Source organism: Adiantum capillus-veneris, chromosome 14, assembly GCF_014529385.1.
Source record: "Adiantum capillus-veneris isolate H3 chromosome 14, ASM1452938v2, whole genome shotgun sequence".
Taxonomy (NCBI): Eukaryota; Viridiplantae; Streptophyta; class Polypodiopsida; order Polypodiales; family Pteridaceae; genus Adiantum; species Adiantum capillus-veneris.
The window spans coordinates 159,451,190-159,475,929 of NC_140944.1; the positions used below are offsets into that span (position 1 = coordinate 159,451,190).

A 24,740-nucleotide genomic window follows, 5' to 3' on the forward strand; every position below is an offset into this window, starting at 1 on the left:
TGAGGCCATGAAATATCAGGACCCTTACCTCTCATGTCTTCCAACAAGTTGTATGGAGCCATACCATGTCCAAGAGGGAAGTCTTGGAGGTTGATACGACGTCGAGTCCTCTTGGTTTCCTTGGTTTCCTTTGCCTTCTTGCCTTGTCCATGGTCACTTTGTGCTGTGACTCCTTCTTTCTCTTTACCTTTTCGTCGGCCACGCTTAATGCCATTGGCTTCCATGTCAACCTCATTTGAATTTGTCACCTCTACCACATGCACATTTGGATCTGGCAAAGGTGGAACTCCTTCTACCCCTTGTGGAGGTGGTCTTGGTCCATTTGGCCTTTGTAGAAGCCTTGGTTGTTGACCAGATCCTTCTCCTGCATTCATCACTGGGTAATTCAAGTTAGGTCTCCCTGGCTCTCCATGGGGCCAAGGACAATTATACATCCCAAGTCCAGACTCTCCGCAATTCCAACATTGCAAGACTCTCCTAGGTCGTGGGTCTCGCTCTTCAGACTTCTTTGCTTGTCCCATTGGACCTACGGCTTGTGCAAGGTGAATTGACAGGCTTCTTAAAGATTCGTTTAACTTCTCAATTACTTCCACCGTTAACTCAGGAAGCTCCCTCGATGTTGATGCTTGTGACTTACCTTTGGGTCTAAGACCTTCTATTGGAACCTCTCCCCTTAAGCACTTGAGTTTCCTATATTTCTCAGCAGCCCTAGTTTCAGCTGCATCAAAAGTAGCAGGTGCACCCGCCTCAACTTTTACCTTAAGGTCAGGAAAGAGTCCGGCTATGAACCTCTCCTTCTTTAAAAATTCTGCACCATCACCAGGGTTAGCAACATTTCGTATCCATAGAGCCCAAAGACGTAGAAACTCTTGCTTGTACAAGTAGTAGTCATCTAAGTCTTTTTGCTTATGAGAAACAATGTCTTGCCATAGTTTTTGAGTGTTTTGGGGATCAAAGAAGTATCTCTTAAAACGATTCAAAACTTCTGTGTAATTCCCCTTAACTTCCTCAGGCAAAGAGTCAAACCAAGTACTAGCATCTTTCCTAAGGACCACCTCAAACATTTCTACACGTTCTTGATCGGTTACTATCCTCTTGATACGGCAAGACATCTTGAAATTTGCTAAAAATAATTCTGCATCCTCTCCAGGCTCTCCAAAGAAAAGAGGATACCCAGAAATTTGGCGTTGGCTTTCCATTGAATTGATTTCAAAGTGACACCCGTTTTTGTTTTTCTTTCTTAAAAAGATTTACACAATAATGTTTTCTAGCTTGCAATCTATTATACAACTAAATAAAGATATTCACATCAAACGACCTATGATAATCAATAAGAGGTAGGATGACAGGGTTTGGTGATGCGAGAATTTCTCCTACTCTTTGGGCACCAAACATGAACACCATACGTTGTTGAAAATGGATTTTCCTACTAATTGCAATGTTTATTCTAATGTGTGGAGTGAAATGGAAGGGGAAAACCTCTATTCCTGGACCATTATCCATGGTCTATGCATGACCTAATGCTTAAAACAAAACAAAAATATAGACGTCCAAACTAAGGTCGTACCTAATGAGAGGCAAAATAAAAGGATTTACTGAAGTGTTTATCTCGGCCAACCTAAGAGGACCTAAAATTCTACGAATGACACGTTGAAATTGCAACTTAGTACTAACAATTATGTGTACCTTTTGCCTTGCAATGGGAATGAAGGGATCATACAAATTCTCGTGATTCATGCAAGCTAATTGATTATGCTAAAGGTTGATTCTATACACAAGCCGTTCCTCCGTGGGGGCACCAAAATTGAGGCGGTCCGGGGCGGGCAACAAGAGAGGCGACCTCTAAACACCCCTCAAGGCTCCCGTGCTGCTCAATTGGGGCTGGGGCAACCACAAGCACAACACAACAACAAACCCACAGCCACAAACCCAAACAAGATAGGGGCACCACCTAGTTATGGTATGCGAACTAGGACGCAAGAGAGATTTTGGCACAACCAAGAAGATGCACCACACAACACACACAAACAACCTCACACCAAGACACACACAAACTGGACCAGAGAGAGCTAGAGCAAAGGGAAGAGAGAGAGAAAAGGATCTTGCGTAATACCTTATTTGTGACTTGCAAATGGAGATGGTTCGTTATGATGCTATTGTAGAACTTGTATAAAACTCACTCAATGCTTAGTGATTGCTAAACATTGCCAAAACACACACACACTGTCTTAGGGTGTGGGAGACCTCTCACCACAATACCCTCTTACAATGGACACAAAACTGGCAATGAAAAACACACTAAAACACTTTCTAAAATCAAGATCAACTGATAAAAACTCAAAATACACAAGTCACCTTGAATTCACCAAACCGTATTGCACAAATGGAAGGACGAAGATTTGAACGTCGAATCACGCCTTTGATGCACCAAACCTCAATTTATTGATGATAAAGGAGCATATACAATAGTGGTTTTGAGATTTGTGAAACTCACGCTCTCTCACTTGCAATGTGTAGCTTGAAAGCTTCTCTCACACCAAGAGTGAAGCTCACAAGTGGTTGCTACACCTAAGTCTCTCCTCACGCATAGAGTGTTGGGGTGCTATGTGAGATGTTAGAGGTTGTTTTACAAGAAGGAGAGGGGTCTATTTATAGGTTGGAGACCCCTCATTAAGATTATTAGAAATCCTAATTTACAAGCTAACAAATCAGGATTATGATTTTTTTGAATATCAAAACATTGCGGGCCTTCTTTGTCTGCTTGAGTCATGGGTGTGGGCTCAAAAGAGAGCATTATTGATGGTAGATAAGGTGAAAGTAAGTAAGGAGAGAGAGAGAGAGAGAGAGAGAGAGAGAGAGAGTTACTATACATATCTTGAGGTGAGGTGTCTTTTATGGTTAGGTCAATGCTATTTTGTGTTAATATGTTAGTCGTTAGTAATCACTAGAAAGTTAATGTTACATTTACAATGGGTAGAGTGAGTTGATTTGATGAAGGAAGAGGGGTGAATTAAAAGAGAATCATTGAGATGGTGAAGCTTTGAAGAAGCTTGAACTCACCCTTGTGTAGATTGTGGAAAAAATGACCGCTGGTCTTCTTCTTCTTCTTCGCTTCTTTACGCCGCCGCCACGGTTGACCACCACGATGAAAAGAGGATTTGTTGATGAAAAATCCTCAATTTGCAGAAGTTATCATGGTTAAGATGCTGAATTTTAGATATTTTTAGGAGAGGTAAATGAAATTGTAACATAGAAGCAATAGAGAGAGATATGGAGAGGGTGTATGTATGTAGAGGTTCATAAAAGAACTATAGGGATGAGAGAGAAGGGTAATGGTAAAGAGGGTGGGAGAAGCCATGGAAATTGCAGGTTTGAGTGAGGGAAGGAGAGGGAGGGATGTGTAAGAGTGAGTAGGTGTGTGGAAGGGTGAGAGAAGACTAAGGGCTACTTGTGAGAAAAGTGGGCAGACTGGGGTCCACTCAAAAAATCATAGCTCACCGCTGGTAGCTCCAAAAATCATGAAAAACTTTGAGGTGATTATTCAGAGCGTGGGCTAAATTTTCTCTTTTGACCACCGCTCCAAATTCGGAGTGGAGATAGGTGCCAAAATTCTCACCAAAAAGCCTGTTTTTTATGCCTGCAAAAGTCTTTCAGTGGCCCCCTCCTTTGTTGAATTTGTACAATGCATCCAAGAGTGAGCCCCTCCTTTGTCATATTATAATACAAAGCATTCAAGTTGCCTTTGACCCATGCATGGAGGAGGATTATTGGTGAAATAAGAAATATATACATGGTGGGACTAGTGTATGGACTATTCATGGACTTTAGCTCAATGAGCACATGGTGTTAGAATAATGAGTAAAAATAATAATAAAAATATGGAGAGTTATGGATATGGAAAGATATTGGAATCATATGATATGGTCCCTCCTTGAATTATTTTGGGTGAAAGAGGAAAAGGTATGCAAGTAAATAATATAATAAAAGTAACCAATGAGTAGAAATCAATTTTTTGTTTTCACGAGGGTGAGTGTGAAAATGTGGGAGTGATTTGTATAAAGGAAAAATATGAGGTTAGAGTATGTACATATTGGCAAAAAATATAATTATGGTGTAAGAGGATGAAAGAAGGTGTACATAGGTTTAATAAAACACGCACCTAAGTAGAAATATTTAATAATAAATACCAAAATAATTATAAAAAAATCCCTATATTTAGGCCATATATACAATGAAATATTTACACACAAAGAGGCCATAATATACTTTTATTTTTTATTTTTTTTATTTTTTTTGGCTCACCTAGCCCAGTGACTAGCTAGCTGAGGGTTTTAAGAAGATATGGGAAAAGCCCCCTAACTCACACACGCCTATGTACAGTGAAATGTTAGGGATAGCCATAGCGTTTGGGTGAATTTGGTAGGGTGGAGTAACTTAGTATGGCAATTATGGAGAGCCGAAAAACGGCTATCAATAGCCCTCCCCCCAGGATGATGGTATATTCATGTACCATCATAGAGCATCTTTTCCAAAGAGAGTGCTTCAGAGTCCTTGACGAGATCTTCATTGTTTGGCCCCTTAGAATTTGGCTGGAGTTACACTCATGCTTCATGTAACAATACTTACATGAGACAGCGGCCTTTGGACAGATCTTTGGTAGATCCTTTGGTAGAAGGCGACTCAAATAGGGCTTCAAGCGATACCCGTTTACCTTCCTGGAGTGCTCTTTACCATTCAAGTCATAAGCTGATAGTAACTAGAATTGAAAGCCTTCTTGACTATGTATGGCCCTTGCCATCTAGTTTCAAACTTGGCATCAAAACGATTGTCAAGTCGATTGTCATACCTTAGCACAAGCTCTCCTTCCTTGATGCTTTTGTCCTTCAGTTTCTTGTCGTGCATTTCTTCGCTTGTGTGGCTTTCCTCTTGTAGCACTCGTATGCTGCTTCTCTTTTCCACTCAAGCTCCACTAACGTAAGAAGTCGATCCATCCATACCTCTTGATCATCTTGCGCTCCTTTGCCATGAAGTCGCATTGTTGAAATGTTGAGCTCGATAACGCTGCAAAGCCTCTTGACCATAGACCAAGTGAAATGGTGTGAACTCCGTGGCTTCCCTATATGTGGTTCGATATGCCCACAAGGCACCATCCAAGAAGTCATACCATAATTTTGTCTTGTTTGCACCATCTTTCTAATGATTCCTGCAATGACACCATTAGCCTTCTTCACCCAAACCATTTGACTGTGGGTAGTATGGTGTGCTATGACGGTGTAGAATGTGAAGCTCTTCACAACTTCTGTGAGCAAGCCCTTCCTAAACCCTGGACCATTATCAGAAACAATCTCCAAAGGTGTGCCAAATCTGCAACAAATGTGAGTGTACACAAACTTGCTAACTGTCCTCTCATTAACTCTTGCCCACACTTTGAGCTTCCACCCACCTAGTCATATAGTCGACAGCCACTAGAATGTAGAGTTTACCATTTTTTGTCCTAGGCAGAGGACCCATAGCATCAATGCCCCACTTTTCAAATGGTCCATTTGCAAGCACTATTTGCCTCGGGCCATGCACCAACCTTCTATTTCCATTTATCTGACAATTGTGACAGCTTTTACACCAATGTTGAACATCCACATGCAAGCTTTTGGCCAAACATACCCGCAAGCAAAATCTTCTTCACAGTTGATTCTTGGGAAAAATGACCACCACATGCCTCTTCATGCAAACCTTTTAGAATGGCTGGAATTTCCTCGATAGTTGGTACTCTTCTGCACACTTGATCCTTCCCTTTTTGATAGAGGGAGCCTTCTAGGAAGAGATATGCGCTTGCCTTCTTCATGAGTCTCCTCTTCTGAGCCTTCGTGAAGTCTTGTGGAAACTCTCCCCTCCAAAATGTAGCTAATAATGGAGTCAATGACTCCAATCCCTGTATCTCTCGGTTGCTTGACAGTTGCTGCCACCATGATGACCTGCACTTCTTTCTCAACACAGTGTAACTACTTGCTGTGCAAGTAAATCGGCATCTTCATTCTGTTTTCCTAGGAATATGATATAGTTGCACCTCCTCAAATTGATTAAATAGCCTACGAATGGCATGAACTTTTGTCCTTAAGCTTTCATTCTTGCATGCCCAAATGCCTAAATCTGTTTAACAATGAGAAGTGCATCTTCCTTTTACCATGAGACGTTTTATCCCTTGGCCAATGCACATCTTCAAACCATGAAGTAGTGTGTCGTATTCTGCTTCATTGTTGCTAGTTGAACCTGGTAGATTGAACTTCTCTTTCATGACCCACCTCTCCACTTGGGTTGAGCAACACTAGCCCTCCCCCTGCTTTTCCTGTGGCTCGACGAAAAGCTCCATCAAAGAACAAGGTAAAAGCATTAGGATACTTTTTGGTGGTGGTAATGGTAGGGTCTTTACTTCAGGCACCTTAATCTCCTTTTCATGTACCCTATAAGTGAGAATCCCTGCCAATTGTGCACGCACACTATCTTCTACCTTGAAAGAGTATTGGAACTCTTGCAACTCCATAATCGACTTTGAGATCCCTAGTACTAAGATTCATTTGAGATGACACCCAAGGAAACAAATTTCTCTGCAGTGAGAATTACAAAAGGTTTTGGTAGTAGGTAGGATCTAAACATTCTCACCGCAAACATGAGAGAAAAGCATCATGAGTTCTGCTTCTGTGTAGTCTCTCTCCAAAGCATTCATGACCCTACTAGCAAAGTAGATGGGTCGCATCCTTGTACTGTGGGGATCTTGTTGTAGCAACACAGCACCAATTGCTTCCCTTCCAACACTAGAGCTAACAAAGAATGTGTACTCCCAACAAGGAGGCATGAGTATTGGTAGCTCTGACAAAATGACTTTAATTTTACAAAAATACTCTTCAAGCTCATCAGACCATGCAAATTCTACTTGTTGTGTCAACTTTTGCAAAGGATGAAGCAACTCCGAGGCTAAGTGAATGAAGCGTGACATATACTTCACTTCAAATTTTGAATGAATGAGATGACCTCCTTAAGACTCTTGGGTGATGGTAGCTCAATAAGAGCCTTTGCCTTCGAAGGATCCACTTCAATGCCTTTGTAAGAAACTTTATGACAAGCAAGACTACTTCATCCTCACTATATGGCACTTGTCGGGGTTGAGTTGACCTCCCATGTCGTAGAGCTTCTTTAAACCTCTTCTACCCTTTGTAGATGCAATGATTTTGAGCTTATAAATACAGAAATCATCAATGAACACCCTAATTGACTTTCCAAAGAATGCTTGAAACACCAATTCATGAAACGTTGGAATGTTGCAGGAGCATTTGTCAGACCAAATGGCATGACTCTAAAAGCATAACAACCCCAAGGAGTGATAAAGGTTGTTTTCAATTGATCCTCCAGTGCAATCCCTATTTGAAAGTAACCTGAGTAACCATCGCACACAGTGTACTTCTCATGACCAGCTACCACATTTAGTATCTCATCCTGGAATGGGAGGGGAAAGTGATCTCTCTTTGTTGCCTCATTGAGGGGACGGTAATCCACACACACCCTCCACTTGCCGTTCTTCTTAGGAGTTGACAACAACAGGAGAGACCCCACTCTGAATCTCCACTAGATAAATGAACCCTCATGCTAGAAGCTTTCTTACCTCCTTGAGTAAAGCCTGCTCCTTGATGACTCCTAGCCTTCGTAGCTTTCTGAGCCTTAGGTGTGGCCTCTGGCTTCAACTCAATTTTGTGTTGAACAGCATCTACTCACTCCACGCACATCGGTGTAGTCTTTAGCAAAAAGCCTAGGAAACTTCCTTAGCACACATTTGAACTCCTCTCTTTCATCCTTTGTAAGTGTTGTTGATAGCATACCTTCCAACATCCTTCATCTTGAACACCTTCGTTCTCTTTAGGACCTACCTCCTCCAAGCCTTGACAGGAGGTCTCTTGGTTGCTTGGCTTAAACCTTACCCCCATGACTTCAATGGAGGACTCCTCTTCAGTAATGCTGCCGCTACTTCTTCTTCTGAAGTGTATTCAGTCCAATCTTCTTCCGTCTCACTTCGAGATGATTCTTCATGGAGCTCCTCTTGGCGTTGCTCCTTCATGTCAAAGACAACCTCCTTATGATTGTCATTCCTGCAAATTAATTTCCCACTCTCCAATCCTGCAAAGCTCGCATTTTCATTAGCCATGGTCTTCCTAGGATAAATGGATAACCACTTCCCTTGGTCGACATAACATAAAAATCCACCGCTTTCTTAATGCCAAAGGCCTCTACAAAGACATTTTTACAAATGCCTACACACCTAGCCTTGCTATTGTTTGCCATCTTGACTTTGATTTCAGGTGTCACCTGGATGTGCATGCCTGGTCTTTGCATGAGTCCCTCTGTCATGATGCAAATTTGTGCACCCCCATCCACTAGACCTTTCCTAACCAATCTTCCTTTGATGTAACAGTCTAGCACCGGTGTAATGTCCTCATTCATTTCAGCTTGTGCAATTTTACAACAGGCACACTCTCTTTTACCTTTCTCCTAGTGCTAACTGCCTTGTTAAATCCTCATAACTTGTGGACCATAACAAGAAATTGAGCCATGAAATATCAGGACCCTTACCTCTCAAATGTCTTCCAACAAGTTGTATGGAGCCATACCATGTCCAAGAGGGAAGTCTTGAGTTGATAACGACGTCGAGTCTTGGTTTCCTTGGTTTCCTTTGCCTTCTTGCCTTGTCCATGGTCAATTTGTGCTGTGACTCCTTCTTTCTCTTTACCTTTTCGTCGGCCACGCTTAATGCCATTGGCTTCCATGTCAACCTCATTTGAATTTGTCACCTCTACCACATGCACATTTGGATCTGGCAAAGGTGGAACTCCTTCTACCCCTTGTGGAGGTGGTCTTGGTCCATTTGGCCTTTGTAGAAGCCTTGGTTGTTGACCAGATCCTTCTCCTGCATTCATCACTGGGTAATTCAAGTTAGGTCTCCCTGGCTCTCCATGGGACCAAGGACAATAATACATCCCAAGTCCAGACTCTCCGCAATTCCAACATTGCAAGACTCTCCTAGGTCGTGGGTCTCGCTCTTCAGACTTCTTTGCTTGTCCCATTGGACCTACGGCTTGTGCAAGGTGAATTGACAGGCTGCTTAAAGATTCGTTTAACTTCTCAATTACTTCCACCGTTAACTCAGGAAGCTCCCTCGATGTTGATGCTTGTGACTTACCTTTGGGTCTAAGACCTTCTATTGGAACCTCTCCCCTTAAGCACTTGAGTTTCCTATATTTCTCAGCAGCCCTAGTTTCAGCTGCATCAAAAGTAGCAGGTGCACCCGCCTCAACTTTTACCTTAAGGTCAGGAAAGAGTCCGGCTATGAACCTCTCCTTCTTTAAAAATTCTGCACCATCACCAGGGTTAGCAACATTTCGTATCCATAGAGCCCAAAGACGTAGAAACTCTTGCTTGTACAAGTAGTAGTCATCTAAGTCTTTTTGCTTATGAGAAACAATGTCTTGCCATAGTTTTTGAGTGTTTTGGGGATCAAAGAAGTATCTCTTAAAACGATTCAAAACTTCTGTGTAAATTCCCCTTAACTTCCTCAGGCAAAGAGTCAAACCAAGTACTAGCATCTTTCCTAAGGACCACCTCAAACATTTCTACATGTTCTTGATCGGTTACTATCCTCTTGATACGGCAAGACATCTTGAAATTTGCTAAAAATAATTCTGCATCCTCTCCAGGCTCTCCAAAGAAAAGAGGATACCCAGAAATTTGGCGTTGGCTTTCCATTGAATTGATTTCAAAGTGACACCGTTTTTGTTTTTCTTTCTTAAAAAGATTTACACAATAATGTTTTCTAGCTTGCAATCTATTATACAACAAAATAAAGATATTCACATCAAACGACCTATGATAATCAATAAGAGGTAGGATGACAGGTTTGGTGATGCGAGAATTTCTCCTACTCTTGGGCACCAAACATGAACACCATACGTTGTTGAAAATGGATTTCCTACTAATTGTTTGCAATGTTTATTCTAATGTGTGGAGTGAAATGGAAGGGGAAAACCTCTATTCCTGGACCATTATCCATGGTCTATGCATGACCTAATGCTTAAAACAAAACAAAAATATAGACGTCCAAACTAAGGTCGTACCTAATGAGAGGCAAAATAAAAGGATTACTGAAGTGTTTATCTCGGCCAACCTAAGAGGACCTAAAATTCTACGAATGACACGTTGAAATTGCAACTTGGTACTAACAATTATGTGTACCTTTTGCCTTGCAATGGGAATGAAGGGATCATACAAATTCTCGTGATTCATGCAAGCTAATTGATTATGCTAAAGGTTGATTCTATACACAAGCCGTTCCTCCATGGGGGCACCAAAATTGAGGCGGTCCGGGGCGGGCAACAAGAGAGGCGACCTCTAAACACCCCTCAAGGCTCCCGTGCTGCTCAATTGGGGCTGGGGCAACCACAAGCACAACACAACAACAAACCCACAGCCACAAACCCAAACAAGATAGGGGCACCACCTAGTTATGGTATGCGAACTAGGACGCAAGAGAGATTTTGGCACAACCAAGAAGATGCACCACACAACACACACAAACAACCTCACACCAAGACACACACAAACTGGACCAGAGAGAGCTAGAGCAAAGGGAAGAGAGAGGGAAAAGGATCTTGCGTAATACCTTATTTGTGACTTGCAAATGGAGATGGTTCGTTATGATGCTATTGTAGAACTTGTATAAAACTCACTCAATGCTTAGTGATTGCTAAACATTGCCAAAACACACACACACTGTCTTAGGGTGTGGGAGACCTCTCACCACAATACCCTCTTACAATGGACACAAAACTGGCAATGAAAAACACACTAAAACACTTTCTAAAATCAAGATCAACTGATAAAAACTCAAAATACACAAGTCACCTTGAATTCACCAAACCGTATTGCACAAATGGAAGGACGAAGATTTGAACGTCGAATCACGCCTTTGATGCACCAAACCTCAATTTATTGATGATAAAGGAGCATATACAATAGTGGTTTTGAGATTTGTGAAACTCACGCTCTCTCACTTGCAATGTGTAGCTTGAAAGCTTCTCTCACACCAAGAGTGAAGCTCACAAGTGGTTGCTACACCTAAGTCTCTCCTCACGCATAGAGTGTTGGGGTGCTATGTGAGATGTTAGAGGTTGTTTTACAAGAAGGAGAGGGGTCTATTTATAGGTTGGAGACCCCTCATTAAGATTATTAGAAATCCTAATTTACAAGCTAACAAATCAGGATTATGATTTTTTTGAATATCAAAACATTGCGGGCCTTCTTTGTCTGCTTGAGTCATGGGTGTGGGCTCAAAAGAGAGCATTATTGATGGTAGATAAGGTGAAAGTAAGTAAGGAGAGAGAGAGAGAGAGAGAGAGAGAGAGAGAGAGAGAGAGAGAGAGTTACTATACATATCTTGAGGTGAGGTGTCTTTTATGGTTAGGTCAATGCTATTTTGTGTTAATATGTTAGTCGTTAGTAATCACTAGAAAGTTAATGTTACATTTACAATGGGTAGAGTGAGTTGATTTGATGAAGGAAGAGGGGTGAATTAAAAGAGAATCATTGAGATGGTGAAGCTTTGAAGAAGCTTGAACTCACCCTTGTGTAGATTGTGGAAAAAATGACCGCTGGTCTTCTTCTTCTTCTTCGCTTCTTTACGCCGCCGCCACGGTTGACCACCACGATGAAAAGAGGATTTGTTGATGAAAAATCCTCAATTTGCAGAAGTTATCATGGTTAAGATGCTGAATTTTAGATATTTTTAGGAGAGGTAAATGAAATTGTAACATAGAAGCAATAGAGAGAGATATGGAGAGGGTGTATGTATGTAGAGGTTCATAAAAGAACTATAGGGATGAGAGAGAAGGGTAATGGTAAAGAGGGTGGGAGAAGCCATGGAAATTGCAGGTTTGAGTGAGGGAAGGAGAGGGGGGGATGTGTAAGAGTGAGTAGGTGTGTGGAAGGGTGAGAGAAGACTAAGGGCTACTTGTGAGAAAAGTGGGCAGACTGGGGTCCACTCAAAAAATCATAGCTCACCGCTGGTAGCTCCAAAAATCATGAAAAACTTTGAGGTGATTATTCAGAGCGTGGGCTAAATTTTCTCTTTTGACCACCGCTCCAAATTCGGAGTGGAGATAGGTGCCAAAATTCTCACCAAAAAGCCTGTTTTTTATGCCTGCAAAAGTCTTTCAGTGGCCCCCTCCTTTGTTGAATTTGTACAATGCATCCAAGAGTGAGCCCCTCCTTTGTCATATTATAATACAAAGCATTCAAGTTGCCTTTGACCCATGCATGGAGCAGGATTATTGTGAAATAAGAAATATATACATGGTGGGACTAGTGTATGGACTATTCATGGACTTTAGCTCAATGAGCACATGGTGTTAGAATAATGAGTAAAAATAATAATAAAAATATGGAGGAGTTATGGATATGGAAAGATATTGGAATCATATGATATGGTCCCTCCTTGAATTATTTTGGGTGAAAGAGGAAAAGGTATGCAAGTAAATAATATAATAAAAGTAACCAATGAGTAGAAATCAATTTTTTGTTTTCACGAGGGTGAGTGTGAAAATGTGGGGAGTGATTTGTATAAAGGAAAAATATGAGGTTAGAGTATGTACATATTGGCAAAAATATAATTATGGTGTAAGAGGATGAAAGAAGGTGTACATAGGTTTAATAAAACACGCACCTAAGTAGAAATATTAAATAAAATACCAAAAATATTATAAAAAATCCCTATATTTAGGCCATATATACAATGAAATATTTACACACAAAGAGGCCATAATATACTTTTATTTTTTTATTTTTTTTATTTTTTTTGGCTCACCTAGCCCAGTGACTAGCTAGCTGAGGGTTTTTAAGAAGATATGGGAAAAGCCCCCTAACTCACACACGCCTATGTACAGTGAAATGTTAGGGATAGCCATAGCGTTTGGGTGAATTTGGTAGGGTGGAGTAACTTAGTATGGCAATTATGGAGAGCCGAAAAATGGCTATCAGTACTTAGGCACCACAAAAGGATAGCGAATCCGCCCACCCTTCACACATACACAAGCTCATTCCAAACACAAGACTAGGTGGCGATTCCGCACACCTCACATGGGCAAAACATTGCAATAAAACATACTCACAAAACCTCAATCTTTATTTAGAGAATAAGGCGATGAAATGGGGATCATAGGGTAGGGGAATGAGAAGGGAGAGAGTGGTAGAGCACATGGTGGATAGGTGGGAGTTGATGGCAATGACTCGCACGAGGGTTACGGCCATCATCCTTCATTTAGTTTCCCTTCATCTTCAATAGCCCAAGGGTGTAGAGGTCATGCTCAAGACGAGCATAGTGATTGCGGTGATGGTGATGGTGTGGGTGTGTGTGTGTGCACTAGGCACACACAGTGCATAGTGTGTTCTTTGGTGATGTTGTGTGTGTCCTTAGTGTGATGGTGCCCTCTTTATATAGGGGAGGAGGGGGGAGGAATTCTAGAATTTAGAAATAAAGAAATTATTATCGACATAGGCCATGTGACTGTGGGCCCCACTTGTCTGGCTATGTGTATATGTGCCAGAACAGCAGTCTCATGAGAGAGAGACTAAGAGAGAGAGATGGGTTGATGAAAAAAAAGTGAGAGGTGACATGGAGAATAAAGTAATTAGAAGAGGGGAGAGAGGAGAGTGTGTTCAGAGGTGAATCTGTGTGAGATGTGTGTGGACACAAGAAAAATCACGTAACCACCGGGTGGGGATGGGTCTGTGGGAACCTTTTTTAGTGAAACTGAGTGTGTGTGAGTGTTGGGGAGGTTATTTAGCTACAAGACAAGAGACATGGCGCCCTTTAGAGAGAGAGGGGGGTATTTGGGTCATGGGATATTATAGGAGAGAGAAAGGGGGGGTGGGTATACTATTTTGGAAGATAGCATAAGTTGCATGTGAGTTAGGGTGCATTATTGGTGAGTTAGAATGCATTATTGGTGAGAGGTGGGGTAGCTTGAGGGGAGAGAGAAAGGATAAAGGACAAGGTGAAGAGAGAGGGGGTTGACCTTTTGAGTGGAGGAGAGGAAAAGGGACACACGGCGGGGCAACAGTGAAGAAAAAGGAGGCAAGGTGGGGCCAATTTTACCTTTCTCATATATTACATAATCATACTTTATTTTTTCTTACTTTTTTCCAATGTCTTTTATCACTCCCTCCCTAAGAGGGGGGTTTTCATGGGCTGGGGACGAGAGAGAAGAGGGGTATGGGATCTTGGCTTGTGAAAAGCCCCCATCATTAGCCCTCCCCTTTTGGCTAGAGGCATTCATGCCTCTAGCTCATCTGTTTCTTCTTCCGCTTAGCTGTAGGATCCGATATCGAGTTTCCCTCTGAACTAGCCATTCCATTTGGCCATTGGCGAGATTTCTGGGATATTCATGAATCTGTAACAGGTCCGGGTAATAGCTTGTTCCTTGGAATAGGTCGGTTGATTAAAGGGGAAGCCCATGGCTTCCAGAACTTTGTGCCAGTGTCCTCCTGGATCCCAAGTGAAAAATAGGATCATTGTCTGCAGTGTCCGAACAATAAAATTTGCATGCCAAATTGGACCAAATTTGTAACCACCAGTAGCGAGAGGGGAAATGAGCATCTTCGCTCCTGCAAAGACAGAACTGAAAATTATGATTCTCAAGAGTGTACCAAGAATCCACCATATATGGCCGCCTTGTTGGTGTGGTGATCTCAAGTTGTCTTCAGAATCCTGCTTACTGCCATGACTAGAAGAAACTGCAAGCATATCATGCTTCTTTTGGGTGTGCTCAAAATGTCAGCTTCCTTTACTGATGCTAATAGCAAGCCACCTACCTTGCGGCTTAAATACAAGCGTAATTCACTTACCTTTCTCCAAAGAGAGGATGCACTATTTGTAAAAAATTGTACCAAATTGCGAATGAGGTCTTCATTCTTGCATTCTATCAGGCTTTTGTCTATCCATGGCTCTTTTGATCTTATCTCCATGCTGATCTTCTCTCTATATGTTATAGCAGCTAGCCATAGCCATAGGTCTGATGCATCCCATGCAAACACAATGCTGTGTTGTGGAGGAGTTTGGAACATCCTTAAAAGGTTGGCAACATATTGATCATCACACTTACTTTGAACACCTTCACATAAACTGGAGGCATTACCCATCTCCAAGTTTATAACACCCTTCAGTAGACTAGAGGCATTACCCATCTCTAAGTCTATAACACTACACAATAAAGTCTTGCTCGGCTGCCAAGCCTCTGGAGAAATATCCAACTCCAAACCTTCAGTCATACTTACCTCTTCGTTATGGTCCTCTAGTGAAACTGCCTTGATGCAAGATTCCTTTAGCTTGCTACACTGTCCTGGGTCCATGCTGGTGCACAGGCTTCCGTTTTCAAAGCCCTCCCCTTTGCTTGATATGTTGTCCATCTTCTGCAAAGCCTTGCTAACAGGCTGGTTTTCCTCTTCTCTTGTAACTTTCATGACTTTTGCATTCCTCTTACTCTGACGAGGCCTAATCAACACTTTACACCTTCTTACCCTTACTGCCCACTGCTGTCGATTGATCGCTTTGGTGCCTATTCCATCCAAGGTTAAAGATGTACTCACATTTGTAACACAATTTTCTTGACTTACCTCCCCCACCTGGGTAGCATCTTTTGATTCTTTAACCTCTTGTTCCACTGCTTCAGTTCTTTGAATAGTCTTCTCACTCGATCCTTCTTCTGTTACACTCATCTTGACCTCTTCTGCAAGACCAATAATACTTGGTGTGTGGGTACCAATTGGTGGTGGGCGTAGAATGATTGTAAGTGGTGATTGTGGCGGATGTAGAATTTGTGTTGGTGGGGCTGGCGCTCGGGGTGGGGGTGTTCTTTCTCTAGGGGGTGACAATTGGTTCCTCCTACCTCCTCTATTATAGTTTTGTTGTGATTTGGGAGAGTAGTACATACCGTGACCATCTTCTCCGTAGTTGTAGCAGTGATACTCCCTGTTTTGTCGTCGTGCTCTTCCAGGGTCTTGATCTCTTTCTTGACTCCTCCCTTGTTGTATTAAGTGGACAGACAAATTCTGCAGTTGGTCAGTAATATGGGCCAACATATCTTGTTGGTCATCTCTTACCCCAAGAGACGGTGGTGGTGGTGGAATGGTGGTTGTCGTAGTTGCTGGTCGACGCGATGTTCTTGATTCTGTTGACTCGATTTCTTTGGCTTTCATTCGCAGCTTCTTGTCTTTAAGGCAAGCAATCTCAACGGCTAACTCGTACGTAGCCGGGAATCTACCTTTCACCTTCTCCTTGAGAAGCGGCCATAAGCCATGCGTGAACCGATCTTTTTTTAGGAAATCGGGTGCGGCTTCCCCCCTTGCCAGTGACTCAACCCACCGTTCCCACAAATCCACAAATTTGGACTCATAGGTGGCATATTCTAAAGACCCTCCTGCTTCAAGTCTCTCAACTTGTCCCACAACTTTTCTGAAGTGGTACCTCCCCCAAGCGCCTCTTAAAAGTGGTTTTTAAGGGTTCCCCGTCATCCTTGGTTGCTTGTGGAAGTGCATTGTACCATGATCTAGCTTCTAGCTTCATGAGATGCTTAAAGATTCTAACCCGGGATTCATCCGTATCTTTGTTGCTCACTACACATGCTACTTCAAAGTCATCTAGGAAGTCTGTTACCAAATCCTCCCCCTTCTTTCCTTTAAATGTTGGAAATGCTACACTTGCCATGATTACTGAGAGAGAGCTAGAAAGACACACTGCTTAGCTTGCAAAAGTTTTTTTCTTCTTTACAAGGAGGTGTGTATACCCTCTTATACTAGGACATAGATTAAAACTTCAAACGGTACATTGCCTTGTACCAAAGGTAAGACAAATGGTTGATCTGATGCCAGAACCTCCAAAAACCGCTCCCCACCCGGCATGGTGTCAATGACGTGCTGGTAGTGAGCCTTCAAATCCAGTATTACCTTGATTGAGCGTACACGTGTTGATATGTGTGATCTGTCTTGAGGTAGGTTGTACTGATTCATGTGAAGCTTAGAGGTGCTTAGTCACTGTCCAAGCTTGTGGGAGAGGGTGGTGTTCTTTCCTGAAACAAACTCAGTAGATCCCTAGTTTCTCTAGTGAGAGTGTGAGCCAATGCTTCCGTTATCTGTGCTGCAGCGTCAGGTGCGACTTGAAAACTGACTGTGATAATTTCTTCGGTCGCTTGAGTTACCCGATTCTCAAAGTAAAATAGTGTTGATTCTCTATTGTGTAGAGCTCCTTCCATTTTGTTTTTGTGGGTTGGTTGTAGGTTGCGGACATGGTTTCGACCTTCTCCTTCTTCTTCTTAGCACTTGGCCTATGTATATCCACTGGGTTTGTCGTGTTGGTTGACTCTTCCACTGCAATTAGATTACCGTTACGCCTGGCACTCGAGCTTCGATGGAGATGCGGAGTTGGTCTAGTTGTGCTTGGAGCTCTTCTTCTTCTGTCGTCTAATTAGCAAATCCTGCTAGCCATTCATCCATTCACAATAGTTTAGGGGTTTCAGTCTTGTAAACTGAAGGGTTTCATGAAAAGATCCTCAGTGGGGGCACCAAATGACGGGAGCAAAGCGAACACCGAACCCGACGTCCTCTAAACACCGGGGACCGAATGGCGCGCCTCGGCATGTCTTGGTAAAGCAAACAAGGGGCACCACCTAGCTTCAGCGGCTAGGATGCAAACAACACACCACCATAACAAATTTTTCATCCAAGAGAGATGGATGCTTGGGAGTAATGATGAAGAGGAAAGGGAATGAGATCAAGTGAGAGAGAGTGAGAGAGAGAGAGAGTGAGGGAGGGGTTATAGCGGCTTAGTATTTAGGTACCACAAAAGGATGGCGAATCCGCACACCCTTCACACATACACAAGCTCACTCCAACACAAGACTAGGTGGCGATTCCGCACACCTCACATGGGCAAAACATTGCAAGAAAACATACTCACAAAACCTCAAGCTTTATTTAGAGAATAAGGCGATGAAATGGGGAGCATAGGGTAGGGGAATGAGAAGGGAGAGAGTGGTAGAGCACATGGTGGATAGGGTGGGAGTTGATGGAGAAGAATCGCACGAGGGTTACGGCCATTATCCTTCATTTAGTTTCCCTTCATCTTCAATAGCCCAAGGGGTGTAGAGGTCATGCTCAAGACGAGAGCATAGTGATTGCGGTGATGGTGATGGTGTGGGTGTGTGTGTGTGGACTAGGCACACACAGTGCATAGTGTGTTCTTTGGTGATGTTGTGTGTGTCCTTAGTGTGATGGTGACCCCTCTTTATATAGGGGACGAGGGAGGAATTCTAGAATTTAGAAAAAAGAAATTATTATCTACATAGGCCATGTGACTGTGGGCTCCACTTGTCTGGCTGTGTGTATATGTACCAGAACAGCAGTCTCATGAGAGAGAGACTAAGAGAGAGAGATGGGTTGATGAAAAAAAGTGAGAGGTGATATGGAGAATAAAGTAATTACAAGAGGAGAGAGAGGGGAGTGTGTTCAGAGGTGAATCTGTGTGCAGATGTGTGTGGACAGAAGAAAAATCAGGTAACCACCGGGTGGGATGGGTCTGTGGGCACCTTTTTTAGTGAAACTGAGTGTGTGTGAGTGTGGGGGAGGTTATTTAGCTACAAGACAAGAGACATGGCGCCCTTTAGAGAGAGGGGGGGATATTTGGGTCATGGAATATGATAAGAGAGGGAAAGGGGGGGTGGGGTATACTATTTTGGAAGATAACATAAGTTGCATGTGAGTTAGGGTGCATTATTGGTGAGTGAGAATGCATTATTGGTGAGAGGTGGGGTAGCTTAAGGGGAGAGAGAAAGGAGAAAGGACAAGGGGAATAGAGAGGGGGTTGACCTTTTGAGTGGAGAAGAGGAAAAGGGACACACGGCGGGACAACAGTGAAGAAAAAGGAGGCAAGGTGGGGATGGGCTGCCCTGCAAGCATGAGGTGGCCAATTTTACCTTTCTCATATATTTACATAATCATACTTTATTTTTTCTTACTTTTTTCCAATGCCTTTTATCACTCCCTTCCTAAGAGGGGGTTTTCATGGGGTGGGGACGAGAGAAGAGGGGTATGGGAGCTTGGCTTTTGAAAATCCCCCATCACCGCCAGTGGTGATGATGGCGAGGTAGGTAGTGGTGTTCGGGACTCTATAGGTGGTGGCAGAAGTGGCGCTGCACAAGGAGCTGGCGATGGAGATGAGGGAGGTGTTCGACATTTTTTGTTGATGAAGGAGAAGACATTTAAGGTGGATACACCTCCTCGAGATGATCACGATAGGAGGCAAAAAATCAGAAACAGGTCTATTCTCTTTTTTAGAAAAGTGGAGCAATGGTGTGGCAGGTTGTATGATCCAAAATAAGAGCAAGGTCTCGGGCATGTCAATACATTTCATGGGACTCATACTTCATCATTGAAGCTCTTTGAAATTGTTGGCATTCGCCCGCTTGGCAAGGGGAGTGAATTTTGCCAGATGCCTGCATTCTATCCATCCAATTCTGTGCTCCATGCATTTGAACGTCCCTTGCATTACAAGTTGGGCAAGCAAGTTGGGGGCGTTGTGAGTGTGATAGAGTTCGGTGTTGAGCTCGCCATCCTACATGGAGAGAGGCCCCCCCCAGGTGACTCGAGGCTATTTGCCATACATTGGTTTGCCACACCTTCGGCGGAATGGAAGCGCTTTTTCATTGGTAACATGGCCATTGACCCGAATTTGCGGGAACTTGCGCCAATAAATTCTCATGATATAGTCATTGGTCCAGTGTGTAGGCGGTTAGATGATGGGACTGACACGGGAGTAGTTGCAGATAGAATAGGAAGAAGGGATGTGTACCTGTGTCAGATTGCGTTTTGTACTCCAAGGACTTGGAGTTGGTTGGAAGGTTGTTTCAAGAGGGTATTTCAAGAGATTAGAGGTGCTGATATTGCATAGATCTTCTCGTATGTGGGTTATGGTGGTATGTCTTTTCGTATGGTTGACTTGAATTTTCAAGGGAAGAGTTTGTGAGATATACTAGTTTGGGGTAGTCCCCTGTCTGTGTTGCATCAATTGTCTGTGCAAATGGTGCAACATTCTTTCTTTGAGAGTGGTCTACAAGTGTCTCATTGATTAATCTGTAAGGGTTGTTTGTTGAAACCTTGGATTGTGATGTGTTCTAATTTGACTCTTATCATTTTGTTTGCTTGCTTTTTGTGTTTTGTAATTGATGAAAACTGTCAGAGATGTTGTGCAGGCATGCTTACCATGCTAGCTGTATTTTGACATGGCTTGATATACATCACACTTGTCTCTTATGTAGATATGAGATGCCATGGGAAGCATTGGTTGAGGCTCAGACCAGCAGGAGTGGATAAAACACAGACGCCTTTATATGACCCATGGGGGAGACAACTGGTGGCAATAGAGATAGAGGGCTAGCCATTGTTGGGGTTCCAGGTATTGGTATAGTTGTCAAATCAATCCCGCTATCTGAGCATAATGCAAATACAGGAAGCATTGCAAAAAATATAGCATCAAGCGTGGTACAATCATCAATTTTGGCAGCCAACGGAATGATGCAGGCGAAGGAAACAACTTCAAATATTGCTTTATCTTGTGGAGTTGATGAGGGAAATTTTACATCAGAACAAAGTGAGGATGTAGGTGACATCCCCAATAATCTCAGCCTAATAGGGAGTGTTGTGGCACGCTTGCACTCCAGCATCTCTTAGTCTCAGCTATTGGTAGAAGAGGTCTCTTGTCATGGTTTCCCCAGAGCTCTAGCCAACTGAACCTATTCAATCTAATGCAAAATTAAAAACTGGAGACTCGAGGCTTGAATTCTAGGAGGGCATTCTGAGAGAGGTGCACACTTGCTGTACCTCCGAAGCAAGTGGATGATTGGTTGTGCTTCACACGGTGATGGGTGATGGAAAAGGGCGTACTCTGATGCGCAGTTGTATTTTGCTTGAGGGGTGCTCATCACATTTGTATGCGTTAGTTTTGTTGTCCAGTATTGTCGCCAGTTCTATGAAAGGTCGTATCTCTCTTCCATAACCACTCTCATGGAGTTGAAAGGCCGGCCTCTTTAAAACATATTGGTAGTGTTGTAGTAGATGTGTTCATCAGGTGATGGCAAGTAACCAGGTGAAATTTTTGGAATAAAGCTTGCTATGAAATAAAGTTTTCTTACCAGGAACTCTGATAATCAACGTTGGCTATTGTGACTGTCTATGAATGTGAATGCTCTACCGTCCTAAGCCACTTTTAGGGACTGTCTTACCCCCAGTAGACATGTGAGCCTCATAAGTTTGTATTTGGACGCGAACCCATGGGGGTTCTTCATCCGTTTGCGTCTCTTCGGAGCCTTCTGACGGTTGATTTTGGTTGTTTGTTTCTTTGCCGTGGTCGCTCTCATCCGCCATATTGCCATCAGAATCGTTGGAGTCCGATGAATAGACAACAAGGCAATGCTTCCTTCTCTCTTTTGCTACTTAGAGGACTGGCCATGCTGATTTGAAGCTCCAGCTTCTTCTGTGTGGACCTCACCTTGAGCTTGTGAAGTTCCAACTTTTGTTGATGTACCTTTGAGTCGTTGGCCATCCGGCCCCTCCGGATATACAACCCTTGCCGTTTGTTTTGTTCTTGCCATGGTAGCACCTAGTATGCAAAATGACAAAATGAGCGCCTTCAACCTTTAAATAGGGTTTTTTGGGATTTGTGCCCTTTCACACTATGCGGCCAATTAAGTGAAACTCAAATAAACAAATTGAATTTAACAATTAAACCTGCATCATGCGGATGGCTAACGCGACGCCCAAACGCTGCCTTTTCGATACTTAGTTGCACACCAAGCCTCATGGCCCATGGATGCTCGCGAGCATTTCCACTTCTCGGATGCTGCAGTATGGGAGGCCTTGCGTGACTGCTTTGCTAACATCGACTCTCTTGCTTTCTCAATAGTGCGATTTCTCCCAAAGGTGTGCCTAAAATACCAGTTAAACATCTCTTGGAGATAGTTGGAGTGTGAATCACCACCACCATGCCGAGTATTCTTGAAGTAGACTCCTTTTTCTCGATAGTGGGACTTGTGTACTCCATATATCCATGAAGTATGCACCATGCGCATAGAGAATGTGCTAAAACAACCAAAAAGGAGATAAGCCAATAGAAAATTTGCATTTTCAAACATTGCATATGTATTAAGTCCGTTAAAACAAACCATGTAGTGTGTAATCTTGCTTTCAGACCATCCGTCCTTAGCGGCCTTTGTGAATTCATAAAGAACCTTCTTGAACTCCTCTCACTGCTCAACAATGGTGCTTGCAATTCATTAAAGGAAACCTTCTTGATACTCCTCTCACTGAACCTCAACCATTGGTGTGCTTTGAGAAAGATTCATCAATTGCACAACCTTTTGAAAGGATGACCATACTAGCTTGCATTGGTTAGCAACCTCCACATTGGGATCTTTGTCCATCGTGCATGAACACAAATCTTTCCACAACTCCCACTGCTTCTCACTTGCTAGATCGACACTTGCCTTGGATACCTGCATTGGAGACTTTGACATCTTCTTGAAAAATTGACGTGCCTTGGCTTCATTCATGGAAACCTTCTGTGCCACATCATATGTCTTCTCCCTACAAGTCTCAGCTACAATGTTCACCCTTGATCAGTGACATCCAATCTCATTAAGGAGCATCTCCACCCCTTGCAAGGAGTCTTTTGACCATTGAAGGGGCTTCATTGTGAAAGCATAATCAATTTGATGCTTTAGGATCCTATCAAATATTTGCATAAACGCATGCAATGTACAAAAGTGAACATTGTTGAGGGAGAAGGGAATTATGGGGTTCCACCCAGGATCTTTACTATCCCTATTGGGCAGCTCTAGCATATTACATGAAAGAACCGAAGTTTGCCACTCCCTATTTATATGGTCATCATTATCTTCATCCTGACCTTCCACTTGAGTTGCTCGACTTGTCTTGTGCCCTTTCACACATAATGGGCAGGGAAGTAAAGAATTTGTACCTTGTTTGCATCCAAGCATGCACTTTATGGTCTTTAGATCACCACCTAAATGCCATTCAACATCAAACTCCCCACGCCCTGGAACCATGAGCTTCTCATCGCTTATTTGAGCTTTAATGACCTCTGTGACCCATGGGATTCTACTAAAAATCCATGCAAGGACTTCATGTGTCTCTTTTGGAACTTCAATTGCACGAAGCCACCATATATCCTTCTCTAATTTCACACTAAAATAGGGCTTTGTCGCTTCACTCGAACTGCAAGATTGCTTGGCATAAGCTAGGGCTTCATTCATAAGCGTGATGCTCATTCTCTCCAACTTTCTCCCTTATAGAATTACACACTCATCCAACTTTAGCACAAACACAAGCTTGCCTTCAAGAACTTCCAACAATATAAAACCTCAGAATGCATGTTATGACACATCATAGAGCATGTAGGCAACCCTAAACTAACCTGCATCACTCAAATTGTAGAAAACAGCCATGGACTGTTGCAATCGTATCAAGTCCACAAAGATATTGTTGAATTTGGTGTAAACAAACCCTTCGGTCCGCAACACACTGTTAGAAACAGCACCGCTTTCCTTCCCGTGGCCCTTCCTTCCTTGTGATTTGCTACGAAGCGGCTGAAGAGGCATCGTGTCTTCAATATACAAGTAGTCCCCTAATCGGTGAACAACATCTTCATTTGACACCTTCTTGGCAATCGCCACTTTGTGAGGAAGTGGGAATAGGTTTTTCGTGACTCCTCGACTTCTTAATGCATCTTTTAACACTTGATGTATAGCTTGATAGCCCTTCGTACTAATCCCAACAGCATCACAAATATCCTGAACATATAGATCAGTGACAATATTAGAAAAATCACTAAGAACTCTCTTAGTGATTGCGTCTTTCAAGTGTTTTGCCTATGGAGCATCAAGCATCTCAATAAATTTCTCTTTGTTGAAACAAGAACGAAGTAAAGAAGCCCGAGTTGACGCATTCTCGCCGCCGCACGTTTCTTGGACGAAGTTCCTACTACCCAAAACAACAATGATGAGCGATATTAGGCTTAAACAACATGAGGGGCAGAACATCTTACCTCATAGTTGTCACCCTTCGTTTTCTTGCACCACGACGTGGTGCAAGAGTCTGAATTTCGGACAACTCTCGTTTCCTCACCCTACCTCCCATGGCAGTACTCTTCATGTGTGAAAGAGTATCCTCAAGATTTTTAATTACATTTTCCTTGGTTGCGATGGTGCTCTTGGCCTCCTCAAGTGCACTAGTAGCTATTTGCATCTGATCTTGAAGATTGTGGAAACTTCCATTCAGCAACTGCCAATGACGCAAGTAGATCTCGGACCGCGCAATCTCGTGTCTGTTGAGTCTCTTGCAGTAGCCCAACAAACCTTGCTCTCCATTTCCAACGTGTTGCAACAGTGCTGGAATGTTTGTAAAAGGCGGATAGACATTGAGAGAAATATCCTTTGGGTACAAACATCCCTCTGTCCAGAGATCCACATTCTTCTCCCCTTGAGCGCGGCGTTCATTGGCTGAAGGTAATGTACCCAAGCATGTCTTCTTTGTCGGAACATACTCTTGAGGTAGGCGTAGGAAAAGCCCTGGAGACCTACCGC

At 42.9% G+C, this 24,740-nt stretch overlaps 1 protein-coding gene across 1 annotated transcript; it reads left to right on the plus strand.

Annotated features, from left to right (window-relative positions):
* The first annotated feature begins 20,478 nt into the window (after window positions 1-20,478).
* Window positions 20,479-20,811, plus strand: LOC147443464 (uncharacterized). Its single transcript, XM_086529875.1, has one exon. The coding sequence runs from the start codon at window positions 20,479-20,481 to the stop codon at window positions 20,809-20,811; it is 333 nt and encodes a 110-aa protein (XP_086386001.1).
* Window positions 20,812-24,740: the final 3,929 nt, after the last annotated feature.

What these genes read in the sequence shown, in the direction of transcription:
- LOC147443464 (XM_086529875.1), top strand. Translation starts at nt 20,479, where the DNA reads ATGGGGGAGACAACTGGTGGCAATAGAGATAGAGGGCTAGCCATTGTT.